The sequence below is a fragment of the Carex rostrata genome, chromosome 20 (assembly GCF_964058835.1).
Source record: "Carex rostrata chromosome 20, lpCarRost1.2, whole genome shotgun sequence".
Taxonomy (NCBI): domain Eukaryota; kingdom Viridiplantae; phylum Streptophyta; class Magnoliopsida; order Poales; family Cyperaceae; genus Carex; species Carex rostrata.
In genome coordinates, this window is record NC_135937.1 from 763551 (window position 1) to 780993 (window position 17443).

The 17443-nt window shown below is 34.7% G+C and overlaps 2 protein-coding genes across 2 annotated transcripts; both read right to left on the bottom strand.

Annotated features, from left to right (window-relative positions):
- Positions 1-4769, bottom strand: LOC144572496 (RHOMBOID-like protein 1). The gene is made up of 6 exons (XM_078322090.1): positions 4084-4769; positions 3348-3511; positions 2399-2562; positions 1763-2019; positions 817-949; positions 1-625 (listed from the first exon to the last, which is right to left on the bottom strand). Exons 1-6 carry the CDS (start codon positions 4392-4394, stop codon positions 500-502), a joined length of 1155 nt encoding a protein of 384 aa, XP_078178216.1. The 5' UTR covers positions 4395-4769; the 3' UTR covers positions 1-499.
- A 3157-nt stretch (positions 4770-7926) lies between these two features.
- On the bottom strand, positions 7927-12889 carry IWS1 (Transcription elongation factor (TFIIS) family protein). Its single transcript, XM_078322261.1, has 11 exons — positions 12645-12889; positions 12084-12558; positions 11485-11601; positions 10803-11023; positions 10062-10191; positions 9886-9948; positions 9554-9631; positions 9227-9318; positions 9058-9123; positions 8556-8712; positions 7927-8255 (listed from the first exon to the last, which is right to left on the bottom strand). The coding sequence occupies exons 1-11, from the start codon at positions 12662-12664 to the stop codon at positions 8157-8159; spliced, it is 1518 nt and encodes a 505-aa protein (XP_078178387.1). The 5' UTR covers positions 12665-12889; the 3' UTR covers positions 7927-8156.
- Between the last annotated feature and the right edge of the window lie 4554 nt (positions 12890-17443).

Sequence of the window (17443 nt, forward strand, 5' to 3'; positions counted from 1 at the left end):
GATGATAATAAAATTAAAAATCCCAAACTCCGACAGTCTAGGGAGCAGATATCGATGCAGTGTTGGACCGTTGATTCCAGACTGGCCTGGGCCGGGCCTCGTTGATCAGCGGGTTCGGGTCAAAACAAGATAAAATCCGAATACAATGAGATAGTAATGCGACTGGCCCAACACGCACCCATTCCATTTTCTAACATTATACACAATTTTACACGAAGCAAACAAAAATATTTGCCAACAAGTCGTAATAAATAAGCCCAAATTGGGTTCATTAGGTAGCTCCAGGTTAGGCAAGTACGTAAAACTGTTAACATTTTCCTAATTATAAACCACTATGATTATATAGAAAATGAGCACATAAAAATATTTGAAGATAATATTGGGAGGTCAAATATGAAGTAGACCCCTTTCTTTACCACAACAAAGGAAAAACACATTGATCGTTTCGTGTTAGTAGTAAGAAAGACAAAAAAAGTAACGAGTCTTTAAAATTCAAAAATTAACTGCAAAGGTCGACACAGAGCTGATAAATGGTATCAGTGGCATTTGGACTTTGGAGATTATATGTGTGCATTTTATTGGTTGCTTCGCATGTCAAATTTAGTTGATTTCCAAGTTGCGATGACTGAAAAAAATAAAATAAATAAATAAATAAGAAAGAGAGCATTACAACGTGTCATTAGCAAAAGAAACAATAGCAAAGAGATGTTACACGGGTGCTCTGCAATGTGATAAGAAAAGTACGATATATCAAGCTGGTATAGTGGTATTGACACTGTAACCGGTAGAATAGTACATAGTATTAAGTGTACTTACGAGACAAGAAGTACCAGAGCGGGAACTGGAACAAGACCATTTGGAAGTGGGGATGCAGCTCAAATAGTGGCACCAACTACACTTCTGACTTACATTCATCCCTGAAAATAGAACCAGAAGTCCCACCACAAACCTAATACAAATGATTTTTTTTTTCTAGTTAGAAAAGTTCAGCTCATAATTACCAAAAGGCTCATGTATATCCTCACTTAAAATCACATAACTATTTTTCTTAGATCAGGACTTTATGTTGTTTTAGCTTATTTATCCAACTACCTTCCCCGAAAACCAATGACAAATGAAATGCATAACATTTTTTTGTTTGAGGGATCAAATGCCTTCAAAATTTATGCTTCCACCATTCTTACACTTTTTATGATAAAATAAAATTTGAAAAACTCAAATGATAGAATAAACCTATCTCTACGTGCACGTACAATATTACAACATTTTGACTTAGTTCTGATAACCATGAAGAGCCTGTAAGAATAACATGCATAAAATTTGTCCACAATAGTTAGATTGCACAATCCTCTTGATATCCATCAAAAAGTCCAGACCAAAAATTGACATTTTCTAACCTTTCACGCGCATGTAGAGAAAGTGATTTAGACAATATGTGACAGTTTTATGTTGTCATTTGAGCTTTATGTTTTTTATATTGAATTTGAAAAAAAAAAAAATGAATCCGGAGGCCAAATTTTGGAGGTGTTTGATTTCTCTTTATTTTGCTCTATCCTTAAATTGGAAAAACATAGCATTGGCAAGATTATGTTCCTCACAGTATCACGCTCTTAGTCCTAACAATTCCTTCAAGAAATATGACATTCTATTTACTTATTCTCAAACCATTTTTTTACAGTAAGAAGATTAATACAAAAGATAGTATATTTGAACAAACCCCTAGACTATATTAAGCTGCGAAACAAAAATGTTACGAACTTACCCAAGAGCAAGAAGGATTGAGGCAATAATCAGGAGAATAAGCTGGTATATCTTGTATTTGCGCTTGGTTGGTGCTTGATACACCAGAGGAGCATTTTTGTTATTTATGTAGCCAAATTGTGGCCTGATTAGGATGATAAATCCTAGTAAAAATCCAGAGATAAATCCTCCAATATGCGCAGAATTATCCACATGGGGTAATATTCCAACCGCCAAATTTATCACAATTATGATAACCAAGGTGAACAAAGCTGCAAGCTACAGAAAAGATGGACATATAATGTTAGTAGTGATATAAATAATATTAATTAAACAGTAAGAACAGAAGTACAATATGGTTATGGCGATGATTACAAATTTGGATGAAGTTAAATAGAACAAAATATTTTTTTAAACCTTGTATTTTTAAGAAAAAATTGAAGAAAGGAACCACAATGTATGGTACCAATATGCTGTGAAATTGACCAGGAGTACTTCTTTTTGGTTTGATCAATGTTTGGTCCATATCTTTACAGTGAATTAGAGATTTTACTGAGGTTGAAATCAATTATCTAATTTAGAGAGTCAACTACACAGAAATGAAAGAAAAAACTGGCAGTTTTGAAATGCCAAGTAAACATGGGGTTGAAATAGGTACCTTGTTTTCATAGATAGTCCAGTTGGTAAGGAGCTCAGAAAGCATAGAGCCTAATAAACCAAAGAGAGCTCCAGAGGCACCTACAGATATGCTATCTTGCATGAAGAGGGCTGATAGTAAACTCCCGCCTATCCCACTTATCACATACAACATTCCTATTTTCACTGTCAATTAATAAGAACAGCAAATGAAAACAAGAAAATGTAAGTAAAGAGTGAAATTAAGTTTAGACGGAGGATTGTAATTTTGTTATTTTTGTTTTACGAAGTACAAAATAATGTAGTTGGTGGTGATAAAGATTTACAATTGCATATATATGTAATGTATAACACATGACTAATATAGGACAAGCAGTGTCATAGAGCAAAGGTTTACAAGGCTTCCAGGATTAATCAACGACGATTAAAAAACAAACTAAATGATACTTCCGAGATGGCGACCAAAATTTTCTCTCTTCTTCTTTTTTGGGTAATAATCCTTGTGGACAAAGCCTTCCAATATGATAATATCATGATGCATTCCTAAGTTGCCCATTCAAAAACCCAAACTAAGCAGAATGAAAACACATATGAGAAAATTAATATATAGCATCGAAAAAAAACATGTATTAAATCTTTATCTATAAAGACAGGTAGGAGCCAAATTAGGATTAGACTTTACAATCACAAGTTGCATCAACTTTTAACTTAAATAAAAATTACCAATACCGGTCATAACTGCCAATATAATAATGCATCAATGTATCTCTCGTCTTGCCACAAAACCCCAACTAACCACAAATCAAACCAAACAGAAAAAGGAGATTATTCTAGTCTGTCCCTTGCTCTGAGAGTTATTGGAGTTTATGGCTAAAAGAGATAACATCTTCAGAATCATGATTAGACCGAAAAAGACAAGCAAAGCACTAATAATACTTCTTTTTCTAATTGTTTTAGAATATGATGCGCACCAAAGCCGAATTCTTGTTCAAGGCGGATGCCAATCAAGATAAGGCTGAACATGTTGGCAAATATGTGAACAACACCTCCATGCAACCAGATGCAAGTGAACATGCGCCAACTCTGCCCCCCACTTACCACATTGCTCAGTGCCAAAGCCCCCATCTTTAATAACCTGGTTAATAGATTTTATGATGTTCACATAAGATAAAAATACAAAAATAAGATTCCCATATGTTATTGTAACAATAAGGAAGTTATTGGTTAGACACTAATTTTGAACAAACAAGTTCGACGAACACGGGTCCGTTGGAATTTTAAAGTTAATTTTTGTTGTACAAAGCATTCATAATTCCAAATATGATATTATCACGGTCAAGTGAAGTGGTCACCTGCCCACTAGTGGTTTAAGTGTCAGCAAATTTACTTTTGTTTTTGTTCTTCAAGTGTCACTCTTGCGAATATTTTTGGTTAAATATAGGCTATTAGGTTCAGGTCCAAATTGGTATGAGCTACAGGGCAACTGTCAATGGACACATCAAATTGTACGATATACACTTGAATTCCTTGTTATTACAAGACTGCAAATGAAAACAAACCACTTATCTGCAACAAAACCTTAAAAAAGGGGGTATGGAAAACTAGTTCTGCTAGTCGGATTTCTTTGGTACAGCGCAAATTACACAAACTAAAAGGTAAAATAAATAAATTAATTAATAGAACAGAAAAGAAAATTTGAAAGCTTACGTAGCAGAAGAGGGCCCAAGGAGAGGGTTCTGGCGAATTGGCTGGAAAGAGAACCTTCCCAACTCCGATCGAAGTATGCAACGAGAGGATGACGTCACCCCTTCCACCTTGGCGAGTCCTGATTCGTTCTTGGGGCAGTTGTTAACGTACATTGTGAGGACGAAAAGCACCACGTCAGCAACGACGAACAGAGGTACGAGCCAGGGGAACCATCTCTTAAACAGTCGGAACTCGACTGATCTGCCACGTGGCGCAACCCCATCACCCTTCCGATGCAAGGGTAACGCGTCTTCTCCCTTCCGTTTCCCCATTTTCTTCAAATTTAGTTTTTGTAGGGGGCAAATTGAAAAATTGAGGACAGGAACTTTTTAGAAAGGGAATTGTACGTCGTAAGTGTTAAATGGAAGCTAATGGAGGGTAAAAGGAAGATTGAATGAGAGAGATTAATTGCGATTGATTAATTAATCTCTCTCTGATAAGGAATTAGTGGAGGGTTTTCTCACTAGGAGAAGTTTTCTCCTCCTTTCTACGTCCCTTGACCATTGTAGGACAAATGCAAGGTGCGATTCTAAAAAGAGAAAGACCGAGATCACTAATCAGTTAACGCTTTTACGAAAATTTGTCAAGAGAATAGAAAATTGATCGAGAAAAGAAAAGAAAAAATGAAAGAGGAAGTTTTAGAGGCGGGAAAATGAACCGTAGTTTTTCTGTGGCATTTAGGTAAACCTAATTGTGTGACGGTATCTATTATCAAACAATATCAGCTTATCCTCTCTTCAATTCACCATATGTTTTATATCAATTAAGAAAAAGATTAACATTGGGGCTACGGTTGCCTAAATTGCACAAATCGATTCTTCTTTCTGTGCTCTTTGCATCATGATTTGCATACAGCTGACACACAAGCTGCCACACAACTTAAAATCCATACCAAGGTTTTGTTCCTAGTCTCGGCTACTATGTTTAGTAAACTAGCTAGCTGGAGAGAAGAGGGAGAGGTTAAAATTAGATTGGAAGTTACATCTGAGTTTTGGCCAAAAAGTGTAGAAAATATCTTGTAGTTGTATTCTGCCAAAATGGAAATTTTCATACCTTATTAAATCATACTATATATTTCATTTTATGAAATATATAATAAATGTTGTACCAACGACAAATACGTAACCAATATCTGTCAAATAATTATCTCAGCTTTAAGTTTATTCCGAGAGTGGTGGAAAAAGTGATAGTAAAAAAATATCAGCAAATTTTCAAAAGCTGCATGCATCCGGTGAACGAATTTCTTTGAAATAAAAAACAAAAATTGCTTGAATGTTGACATGACCATGGTGCATGCATTACAAACACTCACTGAACACTAAATAAGGTGTCAAAGTCTGGCCCATGCCCGGATGCCCCCATGTAGGGATCATGCATCCCTGAGAACATATTTGTTCGCTTAAAATTACCAGACATTCTAAAAAATACCATTGCTACATTAATCTTACTTTTTACATTGAATAGAAACACTTTTGTTGTCAATAATGCAAAAGTTCTTATATTGGTAATTTGCAATTTTAGTTCTCTCATATACTCCTTAATTGGAATTACATATTTATAATGTTCATATAATTAGAAAGACTGAAATGTATGAGATGTCTTCCGGGCAGAGTTATGTGACCTCGGAGCAATCTCGAATGATCTCCGAATGGTGATCAGGGACTTCAATGCCTAAAGACATAAAAGAGAGCCGCAGGAGATCACCTTTAATTAAGGGTTTAATTACGTCATCTGATCTGATTGGAGCTAATAGAACTCAAACGGGGAAAAAAAAAAAACGATTAACCTAGGCTCTATTGCCTTACTAGATAGGTTCTTTGTAAAAAATCTGTGAGAATTTCCATGCTTTCACTATGAGGCGTACTCCTATTCCATATCCTATCAGAACATAATCCTCTGATCCTCAAATATTAAGAAGGCGTCCAGCCTATCCCACACGGCCACACCTCAGATCAAGAGAAAATAAATATTGAAGAAGGCATTGTGAGTTATGACAACCCCTTCACTGACAAACAAGTAAAAAAAAACAAATAGTGTTCAAATGGAGTAGACAAGGCCATTGGTCCAGATGGATTCTGTGTGGTGATTTACTAGATTTTTGGGATACTATATATCAAGACATACCCTCATGACCATCTTTCCGGCCTTGCATAATGATCCTTTGCATGTCTCCACGACTCCACCATCAATAAGAATATCCAAGTCTTGATAATCAATGGCTACATGCGCATTAGTCTATAGAATTGCAGCTGTAAGCATTACAAAATCCTTATAGTGGGGAAACAATGCTTTAACTTATATTTTTCAATACTCTTTGACTTATAATTTCTGATACTCTAACTTATAATTCTAATTATCAAGAGGAGGGTTGAAATGCACCATCTTTTTGTGCTCCTAACGTGCACCCTTCCTTCATATCTTCATTTTCAAAGTTTAAAAAGTCGATTCGAACATTCCAACGCGTTCTTCATATTAAAATGTACTTGGAGACCAAATTTTACACTTTTTGGAAAAAAATTTCTATTTTTTTCAGAATTTTTGATTAAACTAAACAATAATAACAAAATCAACAAAGTGATGATTTTCAATGTGCATTAAAGAATTTAAAAAATATATAATTCAAACAACAATTATTTTGTAGTAGATATGCAACAAATTTTTCAGTTAGATAATATATATATCGAATACATATTTTTTTTCTTAAAGTATTTATACTCATCTGTATCATGATAAAATTATTTACACGATTATACACTTAAATTTATATTTTACTTGTTTGAGGAATATGATCATATGTTTGTTAATTTTTTTGAAAGGCTCATTATAATAATCATAATTTGAGGAATTTAAATTATTGGATTACTGATGAGCATATATGCATTAATTTGATATTTAAGTTTACAAAAACGATACTGTCATGAATGCAAGAATTAAACACTAATATATATTCTCATTTCTATCTACTAATTGGACATCAAAGTTTAATTAAATGAAACAATGTCAAATAAGTAAAATATCAATTTAAGAGTTTATTTTTCTAATAATGTACTATAATCATTTAAATAATTTCATCGCGATGCAAATTAGTATAAATACTAAAAAAAAATGTATTAAATATATATATTATATAACTGAAAAATTTGTTGCATGTCTACAAAAAAAATATTGTTTGAATCACATATTCTTTAAATAAAATTATTCACTCATTAACATCTAATGAGAAATAATAAAGTGACAAACATGATAAGAGTAAATAGGAGGTAGGATAGAGATAGAGAAGGGGAGAGGGGAAAGTGAGGTCCGGACAAGGATATTTTGTTAATAATTTTAGAAGAGGTATTTTATTTGAAAATTTTAGAAGGTACGGCAATTTGCGAAGTTTCCCGACTTATTGTTTAAATTTTAAGCATGATCTTAATTCAACGACTTCAATGAAGTTAGTGACAAACTAATACCCCATTCTCCATAATAAATAATAATAAAAGAAGAGTGTGGAATGAAAAAACTTGGTGAGATGTCAACAACGAGATATTTGTGCAATTCATTCTATATTTGTTCAGCGAAAGTAAAAGGATATAACAACGGAGAAGCCTTCTTATGTTTCCCCTCTATTGCTTGATTGCAGAACCTCCCCAAATTTTGGGGGAGGTAACAGACGCATTGACAGCCTCCATTAACCATTAAACCCCGACCATTAATTTCAATCAAACAAAACTAATATATCAGCATCCCCTTAACCCGACTAAAACCCATCCAGGCATGGACTCTTAAGCAAACACAAGATAGAAACAAGCACTCAATCTAAGCTGAACAACGGAGAAGTTTAATTCCAGATGCTTTACACTATATATACTACAAGGATAAATTCAGATAAGCATGACCTATTATTCAGAGTACAAAATTTTAATCCCCGAAACTCTTTCACAATTATTTTGCCTTATCATGATTCAATTCCCATAGATCTTTTTCAAATATAGGCATGACACAGGTGCCTAGAGATTTGCATGGAAGGAGATGCGTCATGTATTGTGCAATTAGAGATACTTGACCATGCCGCGGCCCTCCACACTTAATTTAGATGCCTGGAGGTTCTTCTTTTTTGGGGCCTTCAGTTGCTGTAGCTTCTTTTGCATCTGATTACATACAATTTTAAATTTCACAGATAAATATACAACTTATATTAATGTACAGAAGAAGTTCAATCAAAGGAAATTTTATTTTCCATCACGATATGTTTTCTGCAAACTATAATGAACACTAAATAACAGCCTACCACTAATGGCATACTTCTGATAATAACTGGTACGCTTAAAATTCTTCCAAGTATGTCTCTAAATCTCATATTTTATTTTCAAGGAAAATGCTTGTGTACAGATGCAATTGTAATATGAAAAGTTGATATTAGGAAAGTGAATAGAGGGAAAACACGACACCTTTTGGCGCCTTGGGTCAGGCACATTTTGCTTAGCACGGGCCCGTATCTCTTCCGGGTCAACCTTCGACTGAGGTCGTATCATGTAATCAAGTGCTGATGCTTCTGGCCTTGTGGTGTATTGCCTTGATGAACCACCCTGGCCTGACTTACGACCCCTAAAATTTACCCCATTGGTCAAATTTTCCAATCAAAGTATATTTTCTTGGAAGACTTGGCACCACAGCACTCGAAAGGGCCAAACTTTATAACAACAATGACTACTATGTTATTATTAATAGTATTTCACCTGGAAGTTCTGTTCATGAATACCCTTTTGTACCATATCATTTTTTTTTTCCATTTTTCAAACATTAAATAGTAATCTGCTAAAATCAGAGTTTCTCTTAAAATCATCAGCAAAGGCCAAACGAGTATGCAATCACACTACTTCAAAAAAAAACCGTTAGGGTCCACTAAAAAAATAGACCGGGGAGTGGGAGAGTAAATAATTGAGAACTTACTGAGATGAACCGGCCAAATCAAGATCGTCATCTCTTGATGCTAATCCTGAATCACTTGTCATTGGCCTTCATTCACCAAACAATAACAGTAAGAATTTGAGAACAAGCTTTTCAATTAGCAAAAAGAAACAAAAGTAGGATTATCATAAAATCAAGAAAAAATAAATACTTCTTAGAAGCTGGTCTACGATACTGGACCCGCTCATCATCATAGTTCCTCATATCCTCAAACCGGAGGCTTTTGTTGAATATAGGCCGGCTCTGTATATCATAATTTTGACATGAAGTAAGAAAAGATACATTTTCAGTATCCTAAAGTGTATATATACTTTACAGCTCTAGAACGACCACGGTAAATGCTATGCAGCAAAGCAAAGAATTGCAAAATCCCAAATATTTACCAAAAAGACATGTCCTAGACCATTAATAGGTTTAAGAGGGCACCCCTAATGGTTGCTTATCTTTACTTGAAAGTGCATAGGAGATCTACACTCACCCATTTGTCCACCAATTCCTTGGCTATTTTCCTATTTGCTGTTGTTTCCTCGTCAGATTTTGACAAAAACATGATAACCTACAAACCAAAGTAAACAAAAAGTAATTGAACTCATGTTACAAGAGAATCATGCTAACTATGGACATCTGCAGTTACCAGGAATAGTATATTTGTCACGTGAAATATTTTAATTATCTTAACAAAAAGAATAGACAAACACAACATTAGGCTTTAATTACCATGGCACAGCACTTAATGTAACAACCGCACAGTATACAGTCATTCCCAGTACCCTTAAAAAGTTTTTAACTGTTCTAGGCAAAAATGCAAACCTTGCCCAGACCACTTTTCTTCAGCTGTTCTCTCCTGTCATACTGGTCAAGATCTATCGGAAACTGCAACACAAATTCCAAATTTCAAATATTAAACAACATACCCCCGTGAGTGTGTACAACTATCCATCTAGTAGCAAAGCATGCCAAATAAAGAGCTCAAAATAAAAACTTACATCAGTAAGTATATTGAGAATGGCGCTTCTGATGTTATTATTTGGTAAACTTCCATCAGGCAATGGCTCAAGCCAGTTTTTTAATAGGGTCAACACACCATGGTCTAAGAACTCTTGTTGTAGCTTCTTTCTGCCGCACAAATATATATAACACATTAGGGTCATTGCTCTCTAATGTAAATAAATGCTATTTCTTGTGATGAGCTCCAGCAATCCTAAAACTAAAATATGTACTAACAGCATAACTTTTTATGCATTCCATTGCAAGACTTGAGCTCAACACAAGACTATCAGCATCAATTCGGAAAAACAAAACTGCTGTCTTGTGATACCTTTTGTCATTTTAAAAAAAATTCAATACCCATTAGCAACACTGTTCCATAGTACTATGGATCATGTGCAGTTTGCAAATCCACCAATAGTGGTTTGTTTTGAGCTTGTTGCATTAAAAGGAATTAAATCACATCTGTCAGGGTTGGGATCCATTGACGAAGAATTAAATGAAAACATGGGCCATTGCGAAACTTCAAATCATCAGATAAATGGTAAATATACATAATTCATAGATCATATTCCAAATATCAGATTTCAAAATTATGAGTTACAATCAAATTGTATAAATTGTCGAATTAACCCATTGTCAATGGATTCCTACCCTTTTTGCAATCAAATAAAAGATTATTGAAAGAGAAATATCGAATAGTTATGTAAAGAAGTTTGGACAAGGACAGCTCCACTTACTTGGAGAGAGCATCTATGAGCAATGGCAATTTACGTAATTTGTTAATTGCCGGTTTAGATTGCCTATTTAGCTCAGCATCTTCTTCAGCCGTCACCTCAAGCTCAGCCATCAAATTTTCAACAATCATTGCAATTTCTTGGGGCGATTTCTCATTTTTCTTCTTCTTCTTCCCTGATTTGAAAAGTCTTGATATCTCATCCTCTTCTTCCCCTTCCTCTGCCTATAAATAAAAAAAATATATGCATATAAGGCATAGTTAACATAAGTCTAGATCCATGATATCAGAATGTATCTATGTATGTGTAACTGGGATAACTTCACATAACTAGCATTGGAATGTCTGATGTCAAACTTTCATCTTATATGTTATTCAAGAGGCAGACACTTCTCCAACAGCCACAATGACAAAAAAAAAAAAAATAGACTACTCTTCATGTACTACGACTTCCAAAGACACCTCCATTGAATTTTTTTCAAAAGCAAGCATGCAGACAAGGAAAACCACTCCAAAGTTGCAAATGTTATACCGACATGTCAACTAAAGTTAATTTCAGAACAACAATTTAGTATGGTTCTTTGTTAAGATTCGGAAGATGAAACTTCATAATGTTCTAACAAGAGCTCTTAATGTGACTACATAGATGCTTTGAAAAACAAAAAATCAGAAATACAAGTTGACACCTGTGGGAGATGGGTTGGAGAGCGGTCATTGTCACTGCCATACCGATCAGCAGGATCCACACCAGTGTCATCTATGAAGTTGTCATCATCTACTGTTCTAGCACCATCTTGGTCATTCTGTATAATGTTGCAAAAATAAGGGACTAATTAACTAAAAGCACCAGACTGAGAAACATATAACCAACCAAGCTTCAAAAACCTCCCAAAAGTTTATATGAATCTCTTACCCCATAATATAACAAAGATGCTTACTTCCTCAATAATTAAAAAGTCAGTTCAAGTACAGTTCGAGTTAATAATTTAAATTGTTGCTGAAGCACGCAAAACAAGAAATAAGGTTCCAACGTTCCAGGAGTAGAAAAATGAACACTGCAGATTTAGCAAGGAAGCCAGCTTTGCTATTAGTAATCAAACAGTACAAGAAACATGAAGAAACGTTTGAATACCAAAGATGAAACCAATATAAAAGACTAAAAAAACTAGAATAATTTCAAACCAACATCCAGTGCTTAGGAAAAGTCATAAAAACTGGAACTTCCAGAATCAAATCAGATCAATTTCAGATGTTGAAAGAAATATTGACAGAAAATATTTCATACCTCTGAATCTTCTCCTGCAACAGTATTCCACATTTCTCGCTCTTCTTCTTCCAAACCCCCACTTCCATATGCCCCCTTTTCTCCCTTCCCATCCTTTCTTCTTTCAATCTCCACCCCCTTTTCTCTCTTTCTATCTTTTACCTTCTCTCTGTCCTCTTTCACAAATTCCTTCTTTCTCTTCTTCTTGGCGCTGGAATTGGATGGCATGTCCTCTCGCACTTCATCATCCCAGTCGTTTAATTCTTGCTCCATCAGTTCGTCACTGTCACCTTTCCCACCAGTCGATTTCTTGATTAATCTCTTCTTCGGCTTACCCCCTTTGTCCGAGGAAGTATATACCGGCGTGGGAGATCTGTCACGTCGCTCTGCTTCGTCATCGTCTCCGTCCATGTACGGATCCGGTGATTCGGGAGCCAGGGGAGGAGACGACGGTGCATCTGGATCCATGAGAGGTTCGCCGTCTTCATCGATGTAGCTACAAAAGAAAAGATAAAATAAAAACCTAGGCGACAACAGGAGGGACGAAACCCTAGCTTGTGAAAAGAGAGAGCAGAAACTCACGGATCGCTAGAGAAATCCATCGACCTCAAGCTGCGAGGGAAGCCAGAAAGGTTAACTTCACAAACCCTAGAGATAGATCCGAGGGAAGATGGAAACTGGAAAGAGCAAGGGATAATGGCTCGCAAAGGCGAGTGCGGCGGTGAGGAATTTTCAATCGAGTCCCCGCAAGGCTGCAAAGCTACTACAGATTTCTTTAAAACTTGCTCATGTTCTCGGGTCGGAGTCGGACCAACTGTAAGGTGGTCCGATTTGGCTCTCTGATAACGTGTGAACGTTGATGATGTTTTTTTAATTTTAAAATAAAAAATTTTAATCTCCAGGAAATAGATTGAATAACAGATATTTTTTTGTCTACTCTCATCTGCTAATCTCAATCTCTATTCTTGAGACTCAGCGATAGAATAATCAAATTTGAATAAAACATGGACTCTGTTTCAGAGAGAGATTAAAGTTCGATGATCAGATAATTTTTTTAAAACAAAATAATGTAGAGCGACCTCGAAACAAATTGTCCAATATCAAAGGGGATTAACAGGTAAGACTTCTTTTGTCTTTCGGGGAAAAAGGGACCTCACTTGTGAAAGTTTGCATCCATCACCTCTGCTGTATATAAAACTATAAAACACAAAGTTGTGCCGTTGTTCTAATTAAGGTTCTAAATAGCGTACTATAGCATTTTTCGAATCATAAAAGTTATGGCGCTATCAGCACTATAGCACGCTATTCCGCGCTATAACATCGCTATTTAAGTATAGCGCTGTTTTTTTAGTTAGTCCGCTATAACACGATAAACGCTATTTAAACCTTTGGTTCTAATTGATGGTATGTCCTTATGTGCCATTGTTCTACTTGAAAGTAATAAAAGTGGAATGGATACCCCACTTTTGTTTTCCTACAAGCTATATTGTCTATTAAGTAGACCAAATATCATTTATCCTTGTCCCAAATAGATTAGTGTAGGCATCGAGAGGAGCTTATGTTATGATAGGTTAAAAAAGGCAAAAAGTACACCACCCATTTGATAAATCATTTTATAAGATATCATAACCAAACTGTACTGATATTATGAACTTTGAAAAACCTTTTTTTTTCAAAAGCTCAATACAACTCACACACTCACTACAGTTCGGTCCTAGAAAACAAAAGAATTAACCACAAATATTCTAAGCCTCAGTAGTCAGTACCAGTTTTCTAGACCAATGCCACACAAATGCTCCATTCACCATTCTCATTACCATCTGCACAAAGAATGCCTACACTAGTTCCTAGTTCTTTCCATGACCAATAACATGGCCATGTCCCCAAAGCAAGTTCTCAGATTTACAAAAATATCCAAAAACATCTCCCCATCAGTACTGAAAAATAAAAATGTGTAGCCCAAAAGATCATTCTGAACCTAAAAAAGCAAACTCGCTCATATCTCCACCAATCATAAAACACCACAACCCATCAAAAGTTTGCAGAAAACTGAAACTGCAAGCATTGTTAAACTTTTAAAATAAAAAACAAGAAAAACAGACAAGACTATTCATGAACCAAAATTCCCAAAAATTCAATAAAAAAAAAAAAAAAAACTAGTTCCAAACAAATCAGATGAGCCCACACTGACCATTCAGTTAGTTATCTCTAATTTTCTTGAGCAACTTAGAAGCCCAGCGCCTAACCCGAGTCTTAAGCATGAAACCCACTACAATACCAACCCCGAAGCTGAACAAACTTATCTTTGTACATGTCCAGAGAGAAACCACTCTCCTGCCAAAAGGAAAAACATTTAATTTTTAGTTGGTGATTGTTATAGACTTAGCAGATAACATGGATCCTGGTAGGGGACTCAGATTGGAACCAATAAGTGCCAGATGAGCATGGTCTAATTACATCCATTGTGTATTTAGATCATTAGATGTGTGTGCTATTGATCACATTTATTTGTTGTGTGCAAATTTTCTGTATTCATGCATGTAACTAATCAAATTCTATAGGAAAGATCAGTATTTGTAACAATTTACATCCATACAAAATCGGTGACATACTTTCTATAAAATGGACAGATAGAACATGGACAAATTCCAAAAAGAGAAGGTTAATAACCAATGCTATTTAGCATTTAAGATAAATAAGCAAAACCAAGACTGAACTTCTTTGCCTAAAACCTCGACTAAGAACCCTAAATACCAAATGATCTTCTCTTCTCTTTAATCATATAATAAAGCCAATTACAAGAGCAACTTTTCCTAATTTTTTTTTGTTAGTTTAGCAATATTATTCCCACTAAATAACACTATGTAGAAACTAGAAAATTAGAATAAGGTTCTTATTCTAATTTTCTAGTTTCTGCATAGTGTTACTTGGTATAAGATTGACTTTGGTATCCAGTAGTTAAACTCTCTCTTTCTCTTCCTTCCCTCCGCATTTAATACGTAGGTAGCTAGATTATGGAGGAAGCGGATAGAGAGAGCATCAGAGCACTGTGGTCTAGGATTGGGCCGAATACAGCTAAAATATGGTTATTCCAGAAAACATGCATGTACTAACAGGAATAAGTTAATTCCAAGCCTTATTCCCAGCTGCATCCGCAACAAAATAGACTCCTCTTCCCTTGTATCCTAACTTAAAGTGCTAGAATCTCCTTTTAAAATTCCAAAAGGAAAAAAATTATTCAAGGTACCATACCCAGTAGGTGCACGTACGAGGATTTGGGGTTGACTTGAACTGTTCGAGAGCGATCCGGAGGCAATACCGGGACTATTAAAGGCCTTTCTCGTCTCTCGGGCCAGTGAAATTAGGTCTCCGGCCTTCGGTTTCTCCATCGACGCGATTTTGTAACTTGCAAGCGAGAGGGAGGAAATGCAAAATGGTGACTGGTGAGCGAAGGCAGCGATCAAAATTATCAAATTTAGGGTGCTTTTGCATGGATGCCCTCAAAAACTGAAATTTCTCGCCTCCATCATTTGAAATATCTGTAAATTCTCGTGGCTCAAACATCCGAAATTATTATTTTTACCATCTTAAAAAATAAATAAATCAATCAATTAACTCAATTTGCATCAAAATTCCATATTTATCAGACTTTTTTTCATGAGACTTTCTTAACTTTGAGTAATACTTTATTGATTGAAACTTTAAAAACTACAATGAATCAAACTTCTTAAAACTTCGAAATAAAAATTAATGAGAATTCATATTTTATATGCATATATATACATGAAGTCTTCTCATTAATTTAATGAATGATTTGACCTTTTATTTCAAAAAAAAAAAATTCAAATATTTTAGGCAATTTTATTATATAATGGTAGTTTGAAACTGTCATCATATTGGCTTGTATCACAATTTCAGACTGCAGTCTCAGAAAAATATCAGAAAAGTCTATAAATGAGTGAAAAGTTGAAACCGCATTTTAAAACTGCGGTACAAACCAATAGAATTACAATTTCATATTGTGGTTTTGGTTAAAATAGAATTTCTCCAAAAAAAAAAGAGTTAATTTTTTTTTGTGAAGATGGTAAAAATAAAAATTTCGGCAACACATTGAAAATATCATAGTCATTATTCGAAATGAAATATCAGGATGATAACCGTTTTTTTTTTCAACAACAGTGGTAAGTGGTTATAACGAAACGAACTTGAAAAGTGAAATTTTAATAAAATTAACAGGGCAGAATTATTTTTTTCCATCTCAATCTTTTTTATAAGCACAACCAGCAAAGAAGAGAGAAAAACGTAGGGGGTGTATAACGGACAAGTATTATTTTTATGCACGAAAAACGTAGGGGGTTTATAACGGACAAGTGTTATTTTTCTGCACCTTTTCTTTTATGCCGCTAGTTTTGTCCAGAGTTATTAATCAACAGAGTTCAAGTTGGAATATGTTCATATTCAATTTATTAAGTTAATAAGCGAGTCAATTTGAGTTGAAAAGATAATATCGAGTTGACAATTGTGATTGTGCTCAACTTGTTAACAACTTGAGTTGACTCGTAACTCGTAACTTGTTAAGACTTAAGACCAATTAGTGTTTGAATTTCAAAAAAAATGAATTTCTTAAAACCAAAAGTCCTAAATAATACATGATAGAAAATAAATTTGACTAAAGACAAAAACACTAAATGTTTAAATTTAACATAATTTAACAACCAGCCAATACATGTAACTGGAACGAAGTTAGTGAGAGTCGAAGTCGAGACTTAGACTCGAGAGACGGAGAGAGTATAGATGAAGAAGGAAAGGAATTTGGATTTGGATTTGAATACGTTGGGTTAGGGTTTACAAGTGTTGGCGGGGACACTGAGTCCTTTTGCAATTTTGATTTGAATTTGGATCTGGTTAGAATTGGATGTGGCATGACTTCATATAACTCAAGTTAGCAATGAGCGAATTGGAATCTGCTTATACTCAGTTCATTAAATTAACAAGCGAGTTGATAATAAGCAAGTCATGACTTATGAGCGATTTTCTCACCACCCCTAGCTGTGTCTAATAAAATATTGAAGGATGAAAAATGATTGTCCGTTCTTTTTATTTTCTAAAATTTGACACTAGAACTTCTAAATAAATTAGTGTTAAATATAATTGTTATTGCTTAAAATTTCAGTTCGAGGTATCACTTAGGGCTCTTAAAACTTGGAAGTTTAGTTCGGCTTATTTTTAAAATGCATCAGTTTAAAATATTAGAAAATGTTAATTGCATCTTATTAAATTCTAGACCTGATTAATATCAGGAGTTTAATATTAATTTTTTTTTCTTTTTCGTATTTCTATAAATCGTCTGTTTTAAAAAAAAAGAATAAACAGATTTCAAA

What these genes read in the sequence shown, in the direction of transcription:
- LOC144572496 (XM_078322090.1), bottom strand. Translation starts at nt 4,394, where the DNA reads ATGGGGAAACGGAAGGGAGAAGACGCGTTACCCTTGCATCGGAAGGGT. An exon ending in CTTGGGCCCTCTTCTGCTAC is followed by an intron (nt 3,512 to 4,083) that starts GTAAGCTTTCAA and finishes TCTATTAACCAG; the next exon opens with GTTATTAAAGATGGGGGCTT. An exon ending in TGAACAAGAATTCGGCTTTG is followed by an intron (nt 2,563 to 3,347) that starts GTGCGCATCATA and finishes ATTAATTGACAG; the next exon opens with TGAAAATAGGAATGTTGTAT.
- IWS1 (XM_078322261.1), bottom strand. Translation starts at nt 12,664, where the DNA reads ATGGATTTCTCTAGCGATCC. An exon ending in ATGGATTTCTCTAGCGATCC is followed by an intron (nt 12,559 to 12,644) that starts GTGAGTTTCTGC and finishes TTTCTTTTGTAG; the next exon opens with CTACATCGATGAAGACGGCG. An exon ending in CTGACCCAAGGCGCCAAAAG is followed by an intron (nt 8,256 to 8,555) that starts GTGTCGTGTTTT and finishes GTATGTAATCAG; the next exon opens with ATGCAAAAGAAGCTACAGCA.